The sequence below is a fragment of the Microtus pennsylvanicus genome, chromosome 19 (assembly GCF_037038515.1).
Source record: "Microtus pennsylvanicus isolate mMicPen1 chromosome 19, mMicPen1.hap1, whole genome shotgun sequence".
NCBI classification, from domain to species: Eukaryota; Metazoa; Chordata; class Mammalia; order Rodentia; family Cricetidae; genus Microtus; species Microtus pennsylvanicus.
In genome coordinates this window covers 9068538-9091922 of record NC_134597.1, presented here as the reverse complement: position 1 = coordinate 9091922, position 23385 = coordinate 9068538, and the positions used below count along the sequence as shown (strand labels likewise).

General features: G+C 36.6%; 1 protein-coding gene across 1 annotated transcript in view; it reads left to right on the top strand.

Moving 5' to 3' along the window:
• Vwde (von Willebrand factor D and EGF domains) overlaps positions 1–22783 on the top strand; it is a 62013-nt gene extending 39230 nt beyond the window's left edge. Inside the window, exons 20-30 of the mRNA XM_075953962.1 lie at positions 1560–2123; positions 3540–3635; positions 3719–3814; positions 5020–5115; positions 5707–5802; positions 7578–7673; positions 16675–16770; positions 16863–16958; positions 18704–18799; positions 21135–21248; positions 22722–22783. Of these exons, the coding sequence (XP_075810077.1) occupies positions 1560–2123; positions 3540–3635; positions 3719–3814; positions 5020–5115; positions 5707–5802; positions 7578–7673; positions 16675–16770; positions 16863–16958; positions 18704–18799; positions 21135–21248; positions 22722–22783 (1508 nt within the window). The remainder of the gene's footprint in view (positions 1–1559; positions 2124–3539; positions 3636–3718; positions 3815–5019; positions 5116–5706; positions 5803–7577; positions 7674–16674; positions 16771–16862; positions 16959–18703; positions 18800–21134; positions 21249–22721) is intronic.
• The last annotated feature ends 602 nt before the right edge of the window (positions 22784–23385 follow it).

The window sequence follows — 23385 nt, the reverse complement described above, 5'->3', positions numbered from 1 at the left end:
TAGTCTAGATAGAAAGAGGCTACATAATATCTGTGTAAAGACTGAGGGAGGCGTGAGTGACAAATGCAACTCCTATGGTTATTATCCAGGGACACAGAGATTTTAGAGTAAAGGGAACTAAAGAAACTAAGGGACATTAGTATTTTAAAAGTGAGGTCCAGAAAACAGCATCAAAGAATGATTTTTGTGGTACAATTAGGTGAATAAAGATATGCTTTTGATGGAAATTTGATCACTCGGTCACTATATCATCCTGGGCCTCTCTGTCAGGGTAACAAGTGAGTCAGTACCAGCCAACTGGTTTTCCATAAGACTGAAATAATTACTCCTGGGATATTTTTATTCTGTGGAATAGTAAGGATTGTATAATGTCACACAAAATACGTTCTTTTCATTGATAATTTTAATTCTGGCATCAGGAAGCTCAAGAGCAAGGACCTAGTCTGGTTGGCTTTAGGGAAACTGTCTTCTTGGCTGGTAGACAGCAGTATCATCACTGGGCCGCGCGCACGCGTGCGCACATGTGTGTGTGTGTGTGTGTGTGTGTGTGCATGAACTCTCCTGGTATCCTCACCCCCCCTTAGGATGACTGTCTTCATCTTCTGAGATCAGAGATAACTCTACTCACCGAACACATCCAGAATTCCTTTAACAAAGGCCCCCTCTCCAAAGACAGACATCGTTAGGATTTACACTTTTACAGATAAATTTTCAGAAACACACGTTACTCTGTATCTGAGTATTTGGTGAAAAAAAAGAGAATATCTTAATTGAATCTTTGATCTAATTTGAAAAGAGTTAATTTCAAGTAACTTTTGAATCCTAGATTCATTGAGTTTGCTTTGCAATAGTTGAACTTTCATGTACTGATTTACAGTTGAAACAGTTTTTTCAATGACTTTACTACAAAAATTATGATTCTCACGAGGCTTGATAAAAGCGTCACTTGAAGAAAAGGTTGGTAAAACTGCCAAAAACATAAAAATCTTGCTAGGCCAATAGATGGAAATATCCCCTAGTAGGTCATGGTCTTGGTTCAAGTCTAATGCAGAATACTTCCCAATTGCTTTTGCTAAGACTAGCAAGTTGCACCTCAGGCATTTTTACTTTTAGAAAGACAACAAAAGTGTTATATAATGCAACTTGTAATACATTATCCTTTTTAATCTTCTTAATTCTTGGATATCTATTATAGAAAAATGAACAAAAGGAATTTCAGGGATGCTTATTAGTGAGTGTTCACTTTCAAGTTAGCTTATTTTCTGTGTTACTTTGTGCATTCAAATAGGCTACAGTGTCCTTGAAGGCTGTAACACTATTACGACTTTTCATTACTTTATGATTCTTAGTCTTACATATTTTAAACCCCACATAAAAGAATGAATAACTTGGCACCAAAATGTGAATATTGCAGAACATTAATAATGAATTAATTTTAAATGAAATTTTAATTCATTATTAATTAAATCATTATAATTGATTATTAATTTACTATTAATTGATTGATAATAAATATTTAATTGTGATGAACATTTCTATTCTTTTTTGTTGTTTTCTAGATTTGAGTTTTCAATCACCATCAGAGGAGCGTTTACTATCAAGGCCAAGCTTTACTGAAAGTCCTGGAACAACTACCGATGAATTCCTAAACTCAACAGGCACTTCTCACTTGTCTATAAAATCAGTTACAACTCAAATGGATAATACAAAGAAGGCCATTTCTCATCAGACACCTGCTTATGAGCATGCAGATCACATTCTCAGTACAAATCTTACTCTCAATGAGTCACAAGTTTCTGCAAAAAGTGGTGCTCCTTTAAGCAACAATCCTAGCAGATCTCTTGGGCAAATAAGAGATGATATCCAGGGCACTGTTCAAACAGATATGAGAAGGGGTAATGCTCAAATTAGCAAACCTTTCCAAGGTTTTACTCAGTATGAGTTTGCATCATTGACTACTGAAGAAAACACTATCTTGCCAGAGAGCTATGGATCAACCAAAATATCGAATTGCACAGAATCATCATGTTTCCTGGGTGTTTCCTGCGTGCCAACCATCGATGGTCACTTCAAGTGTGGACCCTGCCCCATTGGGTATTATGGAGATGGGACCAACTGCAGAGGTACTGTGAAATATTTTGGAACATAGAGTGAAAATTTAGAGCTTAGATAATTAAACAGTTATACTTCTCTCTCTGATGATTTATATTCATTCTGCTTAATACAGTTTCGAAAAGTGGATTTTCTGAAATGCTCTCTTTAAAATACTGTTACTGCTAGAAAATATCATTGCTACATAAGTATTGTTAATACAGTGATACCTGCTCTAGTCTAAGTTCTATGCAACGTTTTATTTTAACCATCCTATAGTCCACAACAACCTCACATATTTAGTATTATTTTCTGTGTGTACAGACGAGGGAGCGGAGCTTTGTGAGTCTGGTTGTCTAGAGTCAAGCAGCTAAAGAGATGAGTCACAGCTGTGAATGCAAACCTGGTCAGTATTGTGGCCCAGTTTCTTTTCAGAGCACAGTTGGCAGTTAACACCTCAAATTACTGACTCTGACATACTTGCTTATTTTCACAAACTGTGATTTTCTGTAATTCCTCAAATTATTTCGGCATTTGAACAGTTTTTTTTTTGTTCTGTCAGTTTTACAAGTGTTGTTTATATCTTTGCCCTGTATAGTCATTGCTTTTGTTTAATAAAAATAAATATTTTAGTCCTAAAACTGAGAAACTGTTTTTTAGGTGTTTTTTTCAATGTTCCTGCTATATCTTTGTTACTTTTATTGTTGTTGTGCATTTTGGATTGAGAATAAAATTAACCAAAAGAAACATTTCAGTACTTCTATGTTCTTGGTATTCCAACAACAAAATATAACAACAACAACAATAAACAAAAACAAAATAAAAAAATGAGCACTCTTTCTTTTCTGTAAGAATATAAAGTCTCAATGCCTGTATGTATATAACCCAAAATTGCTTATTATTACGAAATAAAATGCAGCCATCTCATGTAATATGGCTACACAAGAGGTGTTATGTGCCCACTGGAATATGTCAGGTAGCTGAAGATGCTCAAGGAATCCAGCCGCATTATCTTTTGACTTCCTGGAACCTTGCTCTTTGGGATTCTGACCATCACTGTGCTATTATGAACATTTAGCTGTACAGGGTCAGAAACCTCACACTCTGCAAGATGAATGCATGGCTGGCTGCTTCCTACGCTGTGAGCTAGTGCTATTGGAATAATTGCCACATAGTGTACTTTCTTAGTCTCGCAATAATTTTTCTCAATCATTCTAATCTTGAAACAGTATAAAAAAAGAATTATAATTAAATATAGTAGGTATAGTAGCTGTGGTTTAAGAATTCATTAAAATGTTCACACTAAGGAAGTTTTTAAAAACTTTATTTTTTATATAAATCTGAAGTCATTTATATAAAATGCCATATGTGTGTGTGTGTGTGTGTGTGTATACATATATAAATTTTAGTACATCTCCAGTTCTGACATTCTTCCTTGATTTTTGCAGCATTTTGCAGACACTCATGTGGAAGAAACAGGGAATGTGTTGCACCAAATATATGCAAATGTAAACCCGGTTACACTGGTTCCAACTGCCAAACTGGTAGGTACACGATTCATTAGTTCATATAATAAATTTTCTTTGATAATCAATATTTCTAAGCCATGGGCTTTATTTTTATGTAGCCATCTGTCACCCTGTTTGCAAAAAACATGGAAAATGCATTAAGCCTAACATCTGTGAATGTCCTCCAGGGCAGGATGGAGCAACTTGTGATGAAGGTGATAATTCCAATTAAAATCTCAAAAATGAGCCTAAATACAGTGTTATTTCCTTGAAAATATTTTAAAAGATAATTTTCTTGCTATGTTTATGCTAACGAGTACTTACCAATGCTTGGATAAAAGTTCACAGTTTTAAAAATATTCACTATAATAATTCATTTTAGAGTTTTAACCGCCTAGTGTTTTGCCAGAATGTGTGTTTGGGCACCATGTACATGCAGTTCCCATAAAAGCCAGAAGATGGTGACATATACCTTAGGACTAGATTTACAGAAGGTTATAAGGTGCCAAGTGTACTGGGATATCCAGAATTCGGGTTATCTAGAAAGCAGTCAGTGGCTCTTAACCACTGAGCCACCTCTCCAGCCCTTAATTTTGGAATTTTAAACTCTCAAACTTCAGAAATCAGAGATCCAAAAAACAAATGTTTGTCTTCCAAAATTTTTGTTTTTGAGAGTTAGGTACAAGGTAACACATCCCTTCAAATATTTTTGGCAAAAGATAATTATTAAATGACTTTTGTGTAGTAAGAAGAAACATAAAAAGTTGTTTAAAAAAAACGCCTGTAGCCATATACACATTGCATGGTTTAGGCTGAAATATTAAGTGAACAAAGAATCTACAAGATAGAATTGACAATTACTTTTAATAATTAATTAATAATTTTTAAAATTAATTTGCTATTTTAAAACTTTTTTGACACTAAATTTGAGCAAGTGATACATATAATTGTGAAGGATCTAAGAGGTGTGTTAATTGCCTAAAAAGCCAAGAAAGCCACAAAGTAACAAAATAAATCTGGAACTAACAGAAATCTTCAACACTAATAACAAATGAAAATAATTATGGAAGTAAAAAAAAATCCTGTTTTTAGGAGGACAGTAATTCATAAGTCTATGCTCACAGTTTAGAAAAAGCTGAAGGTCAAGTATTGTCATCCAGTTAACTGAAGCTTTAATAAACCTTTCAGCCACCTACATTGTGTTTTATGAATTTCATTCATAAGCCAAAACATGGTGCTGATTGATGATTGCTTTGTAATAGTGAATCATGTAGTAAATTTCCACAGAAAAGTAACTACACAGTAAGAGGGAATAGAGTTTATCCCAAATTGTTCTTATAGGGGGCTTTATTGTAGCCATTCTGTATGAGTGCATATGTATGGATTATTAAACCTGACTTAATAATATCTGTGTCTGCAGAACGTTGTAGCCCTCCTTGCCAACATGGGGGCACATGTTTGCCTGGCAATCTCTGCACTTGCGCTTATGGATTTGTAGGACCAAGGTGTGAAACACGTAAGTACAGCTCCCGTGCGATCTGCTATAATAAGCTTCTCCTTTGATGAGTTGATGGTTTAGTGATAAATAAAACAAACCCACCCCTAAAAAAAGTTGATGCACTAGAGGAACTAGGAGTGTCCAGAAATGAGGTAAAGAAGTTCAAATGGACATGGTTGTAATCCTGCTGTTTGGGAAGATGAGACAGGAGAATCATGAATTGAGAAGTAGTCTGAGTTACATACAGTGAAACCCTGTCTCATGAAAAAATGGATATAGGAGTTTCAATAGTAACTTATCTTGTTCTTTGAAATAAGTGAAAATAATACATATTAATTTGTGCATAAGTTTGGTTTATTTTATTTAATTTTTATTATGTTCACCAGTTACTAATAATTTCATAAGTAACTAATCCTCATCCAATATTAATAATTTTCTACTTTAGCCATCTTTATCAGTAAGAAAATAACTGAACATGAGAACTGAAGTGCATATAAGCCAGAGTGTGAATCATCCTGGTCCTTCTCTGGTAGAATTTATTACCAGCAGTATTTAACAGTTATGAGCTATGAGTTATAACTTTCTTTTGTCTTTGTTCTGTGATCTTAGTGGTCTGTAACAAGCACTGTGAAAATGGAGGCAAATGTGTTGCACCAGATATTTGCCAGTGCAAGTCTGGCTGGTATGGACCCACCTGTAGTACAGGTAAAAATCAGAACTGTGTACAATAAACGTATCAACAATAACAACAAAATACTCAAATATCCCAGAAAGTCACACCTAAAAAGACAAAACTGAACTGATGAGAAAGATATGAGATAGTTATATATAATACATTTTAAAACTTCTTACCTTTGTCTTCATGTTTTTCTGTTATCTGGAATCTTATGCCGCCTTACATGTGATGTTTCCTGTTCAGTATTGTCTTCCTTTTGTATGTCCATCACTCACTTACCTGATATGGATACAGAATACCTGTCTTTGTTTTAATTTCTCCATTTAAATTTTTCTCTCTTTTTCTCATCAGGATATAGACATTCTACTTTATTAAACATCTATTCAATTCTGGATGTTAAGCATAGCCACCACATCAATGCATTTATCAGTATCAGATGTGCTTCTGATGACAGAGGTTTCTACCCCAACAGGTTCCACGGCCATTCAATCCCAAAGAAACACACAGAGGTCTACATTAATTATAAACTGGTTGGCCAATTAGCAAAGGCTTCTTATTAACTTTTACATTATACACTAATCCATAATTCTTGTCTGTCTTAGCCATGTGGCTTGGTACCTTTTATCACCAAGGCATTCTTATCTTTCTTTCTCTATGTCTGGGTGACCACTGCAGACTGAGCCTTTTTTCTTCCCAGAATACTCCTATTCTAATTGCTCCACCTATACTTCCAGCCTGGCTACTGGGGAATCAATGTTTTATTAAACAAGTACAAGAGAAAAAAAATATTTTTGATTTATTTATTATCTGTACACCCTTCCATGTGTGCCCGCATGCCAGAAGGGGGCGCCAGGTCTCATTATAGATGGCTGTGAGCCACCATGTGGTGGCTGGGAATTGAACTCAGGACCTCTGGAAGAGCAGTCAGTGCTCTTAACCACTGAGCCATCTCTCCAGCCCCAAGAGAAAAATCTTTACAGGGTACAAGACCATTGTCCCACAGCATGCTACCTCAGCAGAAATGTTTGCAGTTTGTCTGTTTATTCTAATTTACTCTGATCAAATGACTTTTCTCAATAAAAAATAGCACACCATTTATAATATGCTAGTTATACGTGAAGCCTGCTACAAAGGACAACAAAGATTAAGTTGATTTTTTCCCCTTTTTTCAGGTTTAATATCATTAGTGAAAAAGACATGGGATACAATTATTTTGTAAAAAAAATAAGACCATAAAGCAAGTTGTTTTATGATATACAATGTAAATAAACCACATATTACAAGAAGTAAAAACACCAATTAATTCGAGCAAGTTGAATTTGGATGCAAACTATTTGTAGTATTCTTTGGAGACTGGATGAAATCTAGGCTGAAAATAGAGTTAGAAGTACAGTCAAAGCAGTGATGAAACATCAGCCATCTTGGACATGGAAGGGCTTGAGTAAAGCAGCCCTATTTTATTTGCAAAGGGATAAAGGTCTATGCATAGCCACATCCAGCGGTCAATGTTGTTGAGTTGCGTTGCCCTTTCTTAGCCTGTGATAATTAACTGAAACATTCTGAATTTTAATCACAGTCACTCCACATTCTCAGCTTTATTATTAATATTACAAATGGAACAAATGAACATACTTTCAAAGCAATTACAAAGTTATTTTGCTTATTTTTGTTTTTTTGAAGCCTAAAATATAAGCTATTTTTACTTGTTGTTAAAATATATTATTGTGTTTCCTTCCATACATCTGTGCCACATTCAGTTTAAAATAACCATACTTTGTGATCCCTTTTTCCTGTTGCGTATCAGCTCTGTGTGAGCCGGTTTGCCTCAATGGTGGTTCCTGTTATAAGCCAAATACTTGTCTCTGCCCTGATGGATTCTTCGGTGCACAGTGCCAGAATGGTAAGTCTTCTTTCTGCATAATGAAAAAGGCTACTGGGAAACTAGGAATACAAGCTAGGAAAGTCAGCTTTGTAGAAACATATCAAGTTTCAGAACAAGATTGTTTTCCATCTGTTTCTTATGATTATGTAGATGTGGCCACAAAAACTAACTCATACAAAGGTACCAGAGTTGTCAATCAACGTATGTTAGGTCAACAGCATGGACACTGTTTGTGAAGTTTTGTCAAGGCAAGATGTGAATTGTACAATATGCTAGTAAAGATCATAATGAATGGTGGTGTTCCCATTGCTTTCAGTTCAATGATTTTTGAGACGTTTTATTTAATGTCATTTAATGTTTTTCTGTGATCTTTCTTAACTTTAGTTTCATTAAACATTTGGGAAGTGCACCTGGGTACAACTCTATGCAAGATGATGTGGAGACACAAGCATCATTTTCCTTTTCTGCACCATGTTTTAATCTTTCCCCATGTAGTTAACTCTATTAGGGCAGTGTTTCTCAACCTTTGTAATGCTGTGGCCCTTTAATACAAACAGTTCTTCATGCTGTGGTGACCCTCAACCATAAAATTATTTTTGTTACTCCTTCATAAATACACTTTACTACTGTTATGAATTGTAATGTAAATATCTGATATGCAGGAAATCTGACATGCACTCTCTGTAAAAGTGTCATTGGACACAATAGGGGCTGTCACCCACAGGTTTAGAACCACTGCTATAGCAATTTCTCCTCTTTCTCTCTCTCTCTCTCTCTCTCTCTCTCTCTCTCTCTCTCTCTCTCTCTCTCTCTCTTTCTCTCTCTCTCTTCCTTCCTCCCTCTCTCTCTTAGAGATTAATAGAAATATCTCAGACATGAGCTTATTGATAAGAACTAGGAACTAATTCCAGCGAATTAAATGCATGAAATATTACCTGTATCTTTATTCTTAGAATTATACCAAATATATTTTAGAACATGTTTGAACATCTTCATAATTAGATTTACAAAATTAACACTATTATGTGATACAATTGGATTTATTTTTGAAGAAAATAGTATTTTGATTCAATATATTCTGATTACAGTTTTCCTTCCCCATCTCCTCCCTGGTCCTCCCTATTTCCCCTCACACCCAAATTCACACTTTTTTCTCTTATTAGAAAACAAGCAGAAAAAAAAGAAAACAAGCAGGTATCTGAAGCATAATTATAAAATAAAAATAAACTTGAATGGAACAAAATAAACAAAAAAAGGAAAAGAGTTTTTTTTTAAAAAAAGGACAATAAATACACATAGATGCAGACACACACACACACACAGAGAGAGAGAGAGAGAGAGAGAGAGAGAGAGAGAGAGAGAGAGAGAGAGAGAGAGAGAGAGAAATCCCATAAAAGAAAAGAAAATGCCCTGATAAAATGCTGGGTGGTAAAGAACCTCCAGGATAGCCAAAACAATCATATACAATAAAAGATTGTCTGGAGGCATTACCATTCCTGACTTCAAAGATGCTCTCTTTTTCCCATTGTATACTTTTAGCTCCTTTATCGAAAATCAGGTGTTCATAGGTTTGTGGGTTAAAGTCAGGGTCTTCTACTCGATTCCATTGGTCGACTTCTCTGTTTTTATGCCAATACCAAGCTGTTTTCAATACTGTAGCTCTGTAATAGAGTTTGAACAACAAAAGTATATGCTCAACTATGTTCATAGCAGCATTGTTTGTAATAGCCAGAACCGGAAACAACCTAGATGCCCCACAATGGAAGAATGGATGAAGAAAGTATGGAATATATACATATTAGAGTATTACTCAGCAGTAAAAAACAAGAACTTCTTGAATTTTGCATACAAATGGATGGAAATAGAAAACACTATCCTGAGTGAGGTAAGCCAGACCCAAAAAGAGGAACATGGGATGTACTCACTCATATTTGGTTTCTAGCCATAAATAAAGGACATTGAACTTATAATTTGCGATCCTAGAGAAGCTAAATAAGAAGGTGAATCCAAAGACAAACATTTAGGCATCCTCCGGAATATTAACCTTCATTAGGCGATGAAAGGAGACAGAGACAGAGACCCACATTGGAGCACAGGACTGAAATCTCAAGGTCCAAATCAGGAGCAGAAGGAGAGAGAGCATGAGCAAGGAACTCAGGACCACGAGGGGTGCACCCACACACTGAGACAATGGGGATGTTCTATCAGTAACCCACCAAGGCCAGCTGGCCTGGGTCTGAAAAAGAATGGGATAAAACCGGACTTGCTGAATATAGCGGACAATGAGGACTACTGAGAACTCAAGAACAATGGCAATGGGTTTTTTATCCTACTGCGCGTACTGGCTTTGTAGGAGCCTAGGCTGTTTGGATGCTCACCTTACTAGACCTGGATGGAGGTGGGTGGTCCTTGGACTTCCCACAGGGCAGGGAACCCTGATTGCTCTTCAGGCTGATGAGGGAGGGGGCCTTGATCGGGGGAGGGGGAGGGAAATGGGAGGCGGTGGCAGGGAGGATGCAGAAATCTTTAATAAATAAATAAATTAAAAGAAATGTAAAAAAAAATAAATAAATAAAAGTTTGTGCCAGCACGGCCTGGCCTCTATGATTAACTAATGTGGCTAGCTCTGTACTCTGATTGTTAGGTAAACTTTGTTAGATCACAAACAAAATTTCACCACAGTAAATATCTCATAAAATTACTTTCTTAATAAGCATGGTTTCAAATATATGGCGGGAGAGATATCATCTTAGTCACTGTTCTATTGCTGTGAGGAAACATCATTCTGAAGGCAACTTTTTAAAAGAAATCTTTTAACTGGGCCTTGCTTACAGTTTCATAATATCTATTATATATTATAGTAGGGAGCATGGTGGCCCACAGGCAATAACCATGGTGCTCGAGAAGAAGTTAGGAGCTACATTCTAATCTGGGGGGGGGGGGACTGTCATGAGCTCTTGAAACCTCAAAGCCCACCCCTTGTGGAACACTTCCTCCAACAAGACCATACCTCCTAATCCTTCTAATCCCACCAAAGAGTTCCACTCCCTGATGATGAAGCATTCAAATATATAAGCCTATGTGGGTCATTTTTTTCAAACCACTACAGATGTACAAGCATAATTTATAATTTTCTTTTCCATAACGAACAAATTATGTTGGGTACATATTTAGAAGATAATTTATCAGTAGGGCCAATAAGATGGATCTCAGAGTACAGGTGCTTGCTATCCAACCTCACAACAGAGTTCAATCTTCAGAGTTTACATAGTGGAAAAAGACAACTGCCTCCTAAAACTTGTCTTTTCTGATCTGCATGCCCTACAACATGCATACCCTGCAAACTCATGCAAATACACAAGCACACACATTACACACACACACACACACATACATGTGTGCATGGATCAAAGAGTAGACTCAGCATGAACCAGAAGAGGTTCAACCTAGTGTAGTATAAACTGTCTATTCACTATAATATCCAGTTTCAGCTTTTGTACTGAAAGTGCTATTTTCATTTTTCAATCTTGTTAAAATCAATTCTGTTTTTAGAGGGGCTGGAAATATAGAAAGCAGTTGTTAATGGGGATCTAATACTGGTAGGATACACAGTTCTTTCCCCCAAACACATTATTTGAAATTAATTTTTGATACAAACAAAAATTCACTTCATAATCTATCAACCAGTGCGGTTTGAATGAAAATGGCTCCCATTGGGCATGGCACTATTAGGAGTTACGGCTTTGTTGAAGTTTGTATGACCTTGATAGAGTAAGTATGTCACTGTGGAGGCAGATTTTCAGGCCTCCTAAAAGCTCAAGCCATGCCCAGTGTCACAGCTTCCTTCCTTTTGTCTGAGGATCAGGATATAGAACTCTCAACTCCTTTTCCAGCACCATGTCTGCCTATATGCCACCTGGCCTGATAATGAACTAAACCTCTGAACTATAAGTTAGCCCCAATTATATGTTCTTTAAAAGAATTGCTGCGATCATGGTGTCTCTTCACAGCAATAGAAACCATAAGACAGAAGTTTGTACCAGGGATTCAAGTATTACTGTGATAGGCTTGACCATGCTTTTTGTTTGGAGGAATTTAGAATCTAGATGTTCGGACTAGGAAAGCAGTGGAATGCTTTCAGTACTGTCTATTGGGCCATCCTAGTAGCAGCATGGAAGACGGTGATGCTGAGTGTGATCTAATAAACTGTGGGGGCCGGGATCAAGATTTCTGGTGCCCACATGGCCAGCTAAATCCATGTAAAAACCGAGAGGGCTTGACAAGGAATTCTAGACAAAAAAAAAGTACAGAGTTTAACACAACTTTTCGCCGTTTGCTGGCAGTGCGTGGCAGCTTCTTTAAGATAGGTTCTCCTGACTCAACAACAGCACCAGAAAAAAAAGCTGTGCCATTTTGAAATGCAGGCTTTCTGGGACGTGCTGCCAGCATGACCTCTGGCTCTTTCAGAAGACCAAGTATTTGAATGGGGTTTGCGAGCAAAGTGTTGCGGCTTGCTTGATGACAACTTGGACCAGCTGTGTGCCTGGAAGTTGAGCAGTGTGCATGGTGGCAAGAGGTAGCAAGTGGCTCTGCCATACTGAACTGTGAGAAACAAGCCAGAATACCACATATATCATAATAGTGGTGGAGTTTAAGTTTTAGACTGGGTGGGCAACCCGAAAGTACCATATAAACCCTAATAATGGTGCAACTTAAGTTTTAAAAAGGCTTACCATTATAAAATTGCTCCTGGACAGTAAATAATTACAGATATGCAATTAAGAAAAATACAGATGAGTCACAGTGTTGGATAAATATACATAGCCTTGGGAGAGAGAAGAAAAAGATTATAACGAGTCAGAAAATAAAGTTAATGCTTTAACAAAGGGTAGAGTCTTTAACGAGACAGAGTATAGATAGTCATAGATTAAAAAAGTAAAGAAAAATAACCCACATGAAAATGTAAAATCCACAGATAGTCTGGATAATATATATTAATGTGTTATATTTGAATTTTTTGATTGTAAAGGAGCTAAGTACAGAGAGACATTTCATAATAAGGACTGCTAAGTTAAACCAACATAAAGGTTTCTTGATTCCAAAATTTGAGTGTAAGGATATGTTGCTTTGGAAAGAGCTTCTTCTTTTGTTTTCACAGACAATGAGAACCTGTGAATTGCTTCTAGACCAATATGGTTTTATGGAACAAGACCCCCTGAAAGGTTGTAGTAAACACCCCTACAAAGAAAGTTCTTCACCCAATAAACAGCAGGAAAAAAATTGGAGAAAAACTATGCCCATATTGCCAAATATTGTTTGTAAATATTTCTTTACATTTAAAGGGGGATATGCTATAGAGATTTGTATTTGTATGAACCTTGGTTTATTGATACAAATTTAAGGTCAGTTTTGTTATATGTATATTATTTCTGATCTTGATTAAGGTACTGTGTTTGTGTACCTCATTTAAAAATGTAATGTATAATTTAAAAATATAGGTTAATAGATATTCATCTATAATAGTAAAGCTTGTAGTCATGTTAGTTAGATTTTCTAGATGCATAGAGATATATTTCATTTAGATAGGTATTCAAATCACTCAGAGACCTTCAGAATATGGCATTTAAAATGTTTAAGAACTTAAAACTTTTCATAACAGTAAGACACATCTGCTCCTGGCAGCATAAGCTATTTCAAGAGGAAGATGGGCATCAAAGAGGCTCCTTATAGAGTTTGCTAGACATTTTGCCAAAAAAAAATGCTCTTGCCTGGACTTCTTACCTGGACATGCAGCACCCACAGAAAAATGACTGCTGAACTTGCCTAAAGGTGAGATGGTCCATCGGGGTTTCGGCTTCATAAAAGACTCTACTAGACATTCTGCAGAATACAAAAGAAAGTGACTGGCAAACTGCCAATATGGACAGAACTGTCTTTAAAATTTTCTGCTTCATAGAAATGTCTGCTGGATACTATGGCCTGTAGGCTGAAGATGGATGCCCCCAACAGTACAAAAAATCTTTGGGTAACTATCCAGGGAGCAAAATGTCTGTCAATTCTAGAGGTATAGAAGTTGCTTATAATGCACTTCCTGTTTACTTACATAATATTATATCCTTCTGGAGTCATTGATGGAGTTGAAGAATAGATAGTTATTATTATAGTTTTCCTCAGTTATGATAAAGCAGATATAAATATTGTAATTGTTGCTTGATAACTGTTTTTTTTTGAATTTTTGAGACAGGGTTTCCCTGTAGCTTTTGGTTCCTGTCCTGGAACTAGCTCTTGTAGACCAGGCTGACCTCAAACTCACAGAGATCCGCCTGCCTCTTCCTCCCGAGTGCTGGGATTAAAGGTGTGTACCACCACCGCCCAGTGATAATTGTTTTGTTATATGTAATTTTACTGTGTTAAAACCTTCCTTTCTGTTTAAACAGAAAAAGGGAAATGGTATGGGAGGCTTTTCTGCCTATGTGTTGCTTTTATTGGTTAATGAATAAAGAAACTACCTTGGCCTGTTGATAGGGCAGAATTTAGGTAGGCGGGAAAAATTGGACTGAATGCTGGGAAAAGGAAGGCAGAGTGAGGGGATGCCATGGATCTGCCGCTGGAGATAGATGTGCTGAAACTTTGCTCATAGGCCACGACCTCGTGCTGATACACAGATTAATGGACATGGGTTAAATTAAGATGTAAGAGTTGGCCAATAAGAAGCTAGAGCTAATGGGCCAAGCAGTGTTTTATTTAATAGACTTTCTGTGTGATTATTTTGGTTCTGGGAGGCCAGGAACAAACAAGTGACCCTTCCCCAAACAGATTTCAAAGAAGAATTTTAGTATGATGCCTAAAGATCATTCTTGTGATATTTTGGTAACAAATGTGGCTACTTTTTACCCTTGTTCAAAAGGTCTGCCTGAAACTAAAGTGGGGCGATTTAGATTAATCCTGTAGTCAGAGGAAATTTCGAAAGAAACCGGTTTAGATTCTGTTTTGTGGCTATTTGTGGTAACTTTAGTGAAGATTTATAGTGAAAAGGAGCAAGCTGAATAAGGAAAAAAATACAAAATGTACAATTTGATGAGAAAAGGAGCCCCTGAAAGGAGAATGGAGCTAAGTTCTATTTTCAAGGAAATAAACAGATTAAGAATTGGAATAAAGAGAGTGGTGACCTCGAGGCTAGAGACCACTAAGCCATGATTCCAACTTTTGAAAAGGAATTATAGAAAAGTTTAGTACCAGGTGTGGTGGTAGACACCTTTAATCCTAGTACTCCAGAGACAGAGGCAAGAAGATCTCTGAGTATGAGGCCAGCCTACTCTACAGATCCAGTTTCAGGACATACAAGCTTAGTCAGTGAAGAAAATTATTGAAAATAGAAAACTGGTGAAATTTTAGTTGGGTGAACATTTAGCTGATGTTCCAGCCCCAAGAAACAGTAAGATTTGGCAGCTTTGGTCAAATGGTTCTGGCTTTAGAATCAAGGATAGAAGAAAAGGGTTATAGAATCTTCCTTCGTGACAAAGGTAAGCTGCTGAGATCAGGCCTGTATTAGAAGTGTCCCTAAATGGAGGCCTAGTGAGGCCATTTTGAAGCTGTGAAGTTGAAGCCTGGATTGCCTTGGAGACCCCAAGATGATGGAGATGCCAAAGGGGTGGGACACCTCTCAAGGAAAACTGGATCAAGGTGCGGGACCAACCCAAGAAAGAGAAGCATGTTGCAGTCAAAAAAAAAAATGAAATAAGTTTGAGATTGGAAGAGTATTTTGACATCAGATATGGGTGAAGCAGAGTTTGAAGTTTGTCCAGGTCATTTTTCTGTCTTTCTTTGGTCCAGTATTTCCTTAATATCTTCCTTTTCCTCCCTTTTGGAATGGTAATGTATATCCTGTGCCATTATATGTCAGAAGTTTATGATCTTCTTTTTCATTTTGATTTTACAGCAAATTAGAGTTAAGAGATTGCATGAATCTTAGAAAAGACTTTGAAATTTAGACTTTCCAATAAGTTTAAGACTGTTATAGACTATGGTGACTTTTGAAATTGGACTGAATTTATTTTTGCATTGGAATATGGCTACAAGCCTTCGGCAGCCAAGGAGTGGAATGTTGTTTGAAAGAAAATGGCTCCCAAAAGGAGTGGCACTATTAGGAGGTGTGGCTTTGTTGGAGTAGGTGTGGCCTTGTTGCAGGAAGTGTGTGAAGTGAGGAATTAAATTTTAAAATTTCCGCACAAGGTAGCTTGGGCGCAATTAAACAAAACAATTAAACAGCAAAAGAAAACCCAATATTTAATGTCTATAGTGTAGCTGGGTTAGCATTTACAGAGCCCCATCTTAATCCTCAGCAGTGGATAAGAAATAAAATATCATTAAATTTTAATATATGGAAGAAACACAAAGCAATAACCGTCATCTCATTAAAATGACAAACATTCCGGTTTGTTTCCTAGCATAGACACCCCTGTGTGGTCAATACCAGGAAAATGAACACCAAACAGCTAACAAAATTTCCCAATAAAGCAAAAGACATCGAGTGAAAGATTTTTACCCAGCATTCCTAGGAACTAGCCATATAAAGTTGCCTCATGACCATATTGAAGCCATTTTAAAGTATCTCCTCATAATTTTATGAATTAACGTAACAAATAGTAAGGGTCATTCTAATTTGCACAGAAGGGAATATATTATAAACTTGAGCTAAACTTTGACTCGCTTTTCTGGTTCTGTCTACATCAATTCATGATTTGTTTTGCATGCTAGGGAAATGTAAGTTAAGGTTCCTAATCATGCAGGATTATAGTGAAGACTCCAAGGCTGTTAACCTGCTAGCAACGGATGGTTCTGAGTTCTGCATTTTATTATTTAGAAAGGACAGGAGCAATGACTTGCAGTTGTGATCTTTTATTTTTATAGCACATTTCTCTATCTTATGGCCCCATAGATAATAAGCCTATAAAGCAATGTGTAATATATAATAATTGAATATGTACTGTTCACACATTACTGTCGTGTATTCTTTTAGCTGTCTGTCACCCTCCCTGTAAGAATGGTGGCCACTGTATGAGGAATAATGTGTGCACCTGTCGTCGTGGGTACACCGGAAAAAGATGCCAAAAAAGTAAGACACCAGTAAAATTTTTGCATCCTACAGGTAAAACTGAATCTTTGCTTTGCAACACATATATTTTTTTCCTTTATTTTAACCTTAAGGCATCTGTGAACCTATGTGCATGAATGGAGGAAAATGTGTGGGACCAAATATTTGCTCCTGTGCTTCTGGTTGGAGTGGGAAACAGTGTAACACACGTAAGTAAAGCAAAGACTATGACTCTCAGCGTGTGAAGGTCTGCCTTCCTGAAGGTGTACAGCAAAATTTAAGACAAAGAGAGTCTCTTTGTTTTCATTCTTTCTATTTCACTTCCGCTGATTCATTCCTGCTTTAGGAGGTACCGTTTGGAAATAGTGGAAGACAGTCCTCTGAAGAGAGTGTGCAGTGTTTTTCAGTTTGGCAACCACATATGCTAGCACAAAGTCCAAATCTGGATTTGTAATCTGAAGTTAGGTTCGAAGGAAGGTATGAAAAGACGCACTGATTTCTTAGCTCCTTTTGAGTTCAGCAGTTCAGACCTTTCCAGGGTGGGATACTCCATTCCAACAGATGAACTGCAGAGATGGTGGTGACTCCCTTCACTCAAATGTTTTCTTTACTCTTTGTATAAAACTGTTATTTAATCTGGGTATGATACATGCCTTTAATCTCAGCACAGAAACAGAGGCAGGCAGATATCTGTGAATCCAAGGTAGTCTACATAGTGAGTTTCAGGCTAGGCAGGACTACATAATGAGACTCTATCCCTAAACAAACTAAAATATTTTTTTTGTATTAACAGCTATTATAGTATATTGCTTAACATGAAAATAATTGTAGAACCTCAACAGTTGGGTAAGAAGTTAGGATGACCCATGATGCTCTGAAAATCATTAAAATCATGATTTTTCTTTTTCTTCCCCGTTTTTGAGAATATAATTGTATCATCTCTCTCCTCTCTTTCCTCCCTGCAAACTCTCCCATATATATGCTCCTTGCTTTCTTTCAAATTCATGACGTTTTTCATTGATTATCTCCCCCCCCTCTTTGTGTGTATGTTTGTGTGTGTAGAAAGACAGACAGACAGACAGACAGATAGATAGATAGATGATAGATAGATGATAGATAGATAGATTTCTAAATACAACCTGTTCAGTCTATATAATGTTCCTTTTATGTGTTTTCAATGAATGACCATTTACTATTGATAACAAATTGGTGTGCTCTTCTCTGGGGAAGACTATTTCTCCCAGAGAAATTCCACATTCCTTAGTTGACTATAGCCTTTTTTTTTGTTTTTGTTTTTTTTCTAGTCTGGTACAGTTTATTTTTTTCCCCTTTGTTGTCAAAAAGCTTATTGATTTCATGCAACTCTATTTCTTCATTCTTGCCAGTTTGGGTAAATTTACAGTTGTCACTGTGGCTGTCAAAACAAAAGGGGCCTGTCTTTACTGAATGAGAATATGCTGCTGTAGAATGTTATTTTAACTAGACAAAGATATGTTACTTTTGTTTATGCTGATTTATTTTTTTTTAAATAGCCTTTTATGTACAGTTCAGGCCCCAGGTCTTTCTCCCATCTAGTTTGGCATGCCAGTTATTTCCTTGTTCAGTTTTTGTTTAGCTAGACACGTTGGTGACACTTTTTTTCAAGAATATGATTAATTGATAAAATGTTTTCTTTTCCTTCTAATTTTATTTTCTTTTACTTGAGTCAGGGTCTCATATCACCCAGGTTGTCTTTGAACTTTCTGTGGGGCTGAGGATGGATTTGAACTTCTGATCCTACTGCCTTAGACTCCAAAATGGTGGGATTACAGATGTGTTTCATTTTTCCCAGCTGAGGAAAGATCTTTTAATTCTTGATTTACCGATTTTCCTTTCTAAAAATTGCTTTGTGTGGTTTATGTTGAACTTTGACTAGCAGTTTAAAATGTTAATTTGTTCATCCTTGTGCTTGCAGCAATCTGCCTTCAGAAATGTATGAATGGCGGTGAATGCGTAGCTCCCAGCATGTGCCATTGCCCTTCCTCCTGGGAAGGCGTACAGTGCGAGAAACGTAAGGAGCCTTTCTCTACTTGATGGCCTGAGTATGAACCTGTGGAAATAATTGAACTGTGGCTCATTGAGAAATCCACAGTAAAAACAGAATTATAGGTTATTGATCCCTTTGTAAATGAAAAGATGGATCCACAAGATGCTTGGCTCAGTGAGTCAAGATGCTTCTCCCCAAGACCGAAGAGAACACTAGAAGACTTCCACATATGTGCCATGGCATGGGTGTGTCCTGCCCCTCCCCATATACTCTCCTAATCTTATTGTATCACTAAAAAAATCCCGATAAAAAGCTACTTAAGGAAGGAATAATTTGTCTTAATTTGCAATTAAAAGCCATATTTTGTTATCTGGTAGTCACAATGACAGAAGCTTTAAGTTTGTATCCATCCGCAGTAAATAAAAGAGAGAAATCAATACTCCAGTACGTGGATGACTTTCTTGACTCTTCTACATTCTAGGGCCCTAAATCTGGGAATCGTGCCATCTGCTTTCAGTCAGGCTGATTGTTCTCACATCATAGAGATGTCATCAGGACAACCCCCCCATAGAAATGTGCAAAAGACAACCTGATCTAAGCAAAACTTCATTATAGCTTCCTTCCAAAGCGGTCCTAGGCTGTGTCAGAGTGACATTAAAAACTTTCCCACATTATAAAAAAATAAATAAATATAGTTAAATAAAATAAATATAAATAAATATACTTACGAATTTAAAAGTAAAAATAAATGTTAGCCAATTTTTTGCACATTTCAAAAAAGTGAGAAGTTCATTTGATGGTTTATTTCTCTTAATTTCTTTTAAAGTTTTAAAATAGTATAATTATTATACAAATAGTGGTTTCATTATGAGATTTTCACACATGTGTAATAGCTTCTGATCATATTCACCTCCATTCGTCTCCTCTGTGCCTCATGATCTGCCATGAACTTGGAAGTTTCTCCCATAGTTGTAGACTGATATTCTCTAAAAATAGCCTGAAGCTGGAAATACAGTTTCTGCACTCTGAAGGACCTTTACGTGAATCAAAAAGCAAACCTTCTTCCTCAAAGTGCTTTCTTTCCTATTGTCCAGAAACTATCTAATGTACTGGCAATGCCAACTGAATATAAATGTTATCTAAAGGGAAATGCTGATAATGCTCAATCAATTTTATTATATCTAGATAATAGAATTTTCTTAGTCTAGAAGCTGTAAGTGTTATATTCCCAGCCAACCACGTATAGCAGACCTGATAAAAAACATAGCTTGTCAATTCTTGAATTATATGAACTTTCAAAATTATATGCTACAACAATGTGACTACTGTGAAAAATAACCACATATATAAAATTTTATGGTATGCTTATTTTCACTCAGTATTACTTAAAAACATATTACCTGCCCTTAAAACATTATTTTAAGTACTACATTAAATTTTGTAATGCCACTGCACGATATTTATATTTAACGCAATGGCCTTTCCCCTGTGGTGGCCATTTTATGTAGTAACAAATAATTATTTTATTACAAGCATTTTTTACAGATGATGATGCACAAATAGTTACTGAGGTACATATAGATTATTTTAGATTACCTTGAGATGTATTTCCATGAAAATCTTTCTGATATGGACAGAGAAAATATGTTTAGGAAGTTCCTGAATGAGCTGGGCATGGCGGTGCACACCCGTAATCTAAGTACTTAAAAGACTGGCCCTGAGGACAGCAAAGAGTTTGAGCCAGTGCAAGCTACACAGGGAACACAGTGCTACCGAGGGCTGTTGGCAAGTTCCTGTCTCCATAAAGAACAGAAATGGAAGGGAAGGAGTCAGTGGGTTTCCAACTAGAGACTGTCCAAAGTAGGATATAAATTGCTTCACAAACATGCCACAACCACTGGTCTCTTTGGAATCCTTTAAAAAATATGTACTTCGAATAGCTTAAAACGTAACGAATACAATTTTAGTTTAATTTAATAAATTATCCATTGAGTTGGGTGTGTGGATTCTAAAGTACGAGAGCACATAGATGAGATCTGCCCATAGGCGGATCACTGGCAGATTCTTTATATTACCTGCTTCTTTTCTACTCTAATGCAACTACCAGAAAATTTAAGTTTCACATTTGTTTCCATGGCCCTTCTTTCCTATGGTCAATTATAACTTATTTTCATATGTCACAGATACTGTACATACCTTTGTGTGGTATTTCAGTTCATGTGTGTGTGTGATAGGAAGTAATGGCTCCGAGAATCACAGTAAAGGCTCCAATCAAAAAATAGCTCCAGGCCAATGGAATACTGTGCATGGCAGGATTCTATTCCAAGCCGCAGTGAATGAAATCATTTGCATTTTGCAGCCGTCTGCACCCAGAAGTGTCTTCATGGAGGGAGATGTGCATTTCCCGGTGTATGCTCTTGTCGCACTGGATACTCTGGAGTAAAATGTGAAAAGAAAATACAGGTACCCGATAGTACAAATAATAGATACAGGCTTCTCTCTGTGTGTAAAGGCTTCTCCTATAGCTATAAATCATTTTACACTTACACAAATGTCTTATGTGCAACTAATTGAATGCAATGTTTATGTCCCATTGTACAATGGGATGCTGGGTTCCAAGACACCAGAGTGCAGCTACTCCATAGTGTAGGGCATAGGACACAACTAACTACTGGTCAAATGCAGTTGAAAAGCCAGCCTCACCTCTTTCAACATAACCATCACTTTAAATTAAGTTCTCATTACTTCACTGATTAAAGTACAGCCCTATACATTTCTCATGGCCGCATACCACAAAAAATATGTTCTCATAATTTTCCCTGACCAAAATTCTTTCTCTTTTTTGTTGTCTATTAAAATCCATTTCTAGGAAAAGAAATGTGCCTATCACTAGAATTAGACGTTCCTGAATCACTGAAATTTGTATTTTGAAAGCCAAAGAACCAAGGCATGGACAGGGTTCCTTGCAATATGAAGGCTGACCTCACACTGACTTGTAAGGCAGCTTCTGTAACACATTTGTTCCAAGCTTCTCTGTGAAAGTTTGCATTATTCCTCTTCAGTCACCTCTCAAATTCCAGATTATCAAGATGTTTGGATCTGATTTATATACATATTAGAGACGTATAGTGACAAAACACAGGTATACACATATGTGTATGCCCCCCAAATACCTTACAGTATGATTTTTAATATAAAGCTATCATATGCTACTTAGCACTTCAAAAGACTGGAGGGAAAAACACTCAAGATGTGAGGATGTGAGGATCAGAGGTTCAAGTTCATCTTTAGCTTCATAGTGAACTGAGAAACTATATCAAAACAAAATAGGCTAGAGGTCATGAAGATCTAAATATGCTGAAATATATAATGCTTTACATGATATGAAATTTTATTCTTGAAATTTGAAATTGAATCAGTCTGTGTTGGGTGAAAAATCAATTTCTGTATGCTTTTCTCCTGGCACCCGAATATGGTCCCATCTTGAAAAGAGCAGGGACAAAATAGAGCCATGGTGCGAAATTCAGAAAGCAAAGTTGTTCAGTGCTGAGCTGGCAGATGTGAGTAAGACCTATGTGAGTCCACTATTGTATATTACCTTGAATAGAGGCGAGAAGAGTGGTGGGGAAAGAAAAGGATGTGGAATGAGGCTTGAGAGAAATGTGTAAAATATTCTGAATATGTAGTCCTTTCCCAAATGATATAAAAGTCATCTTTACTGGACATTGAGTATTTTAATGGTATACTGTTTTATAAATGGTCACATTTTGTATGTCAGCTTGGCTTTACATCTGATTGTGTTTACATCTATTTCATGAAAGCAGTGTTGAATATAGCAGCTAACAGAACTGAAAGGGCGTTTTGTGTCAGGTCAGAGGAAGAGAAAATAAAAAGCTAATAAAGGTCAAACTGTTTGCAGGAACTTGACTTTCTTTTTCTGTTCCAGATGAAACGTCACTGAGGTACAAGCGCTGCTTACATGCCTCTGTCGTTGGAGATGAAACTTGATTCAGAAAATGGTGAAGTTTAAATAAAGTTTATTTGAACATTGCTTAAAAATATTATCAAGACTGAAATAGCTAATAAAATATGGAATGACCTAAGTTGTCAGTATTAGAGAAAAGCAAAATAAGAACTTTCAGTAATTGAATCTGGCTTTGGAGTGTGATTTGACCTTTACACATTAAGTTGGTATTTTTGATACTACGCCATATTTGCAAATTTGTGTTTTTCTCAGTTCCAGCTGTGACTATGTCTGCATCAGAGGCCAGTCAGAATGACATGCCATTTGATGTCTCCCAGATGCACAATATTTAATACACAATTGTCAAGGCTTTTTATAAGAACTGCACATAAAGACAGGGAGTGAGAGTTTGAAAAAGCAACTACCGATGGTCTGCATAAAGCACCATCCCAGTGATTTCTAGAAGCATTGCTGTTGCTGTTGCAGTCTTAAATACTCCTCAAACTCTAGCAACAATTCTCAGATACAGTAGGTTATTCTTAAACATATACTATAATGCTGCCACAAGGCTTTCAATGATCCATCCCTTAGGTATAGATATCAGTGGAAAAAATGGGAGCTTGGATCATGGGATACCAGGGAAGGG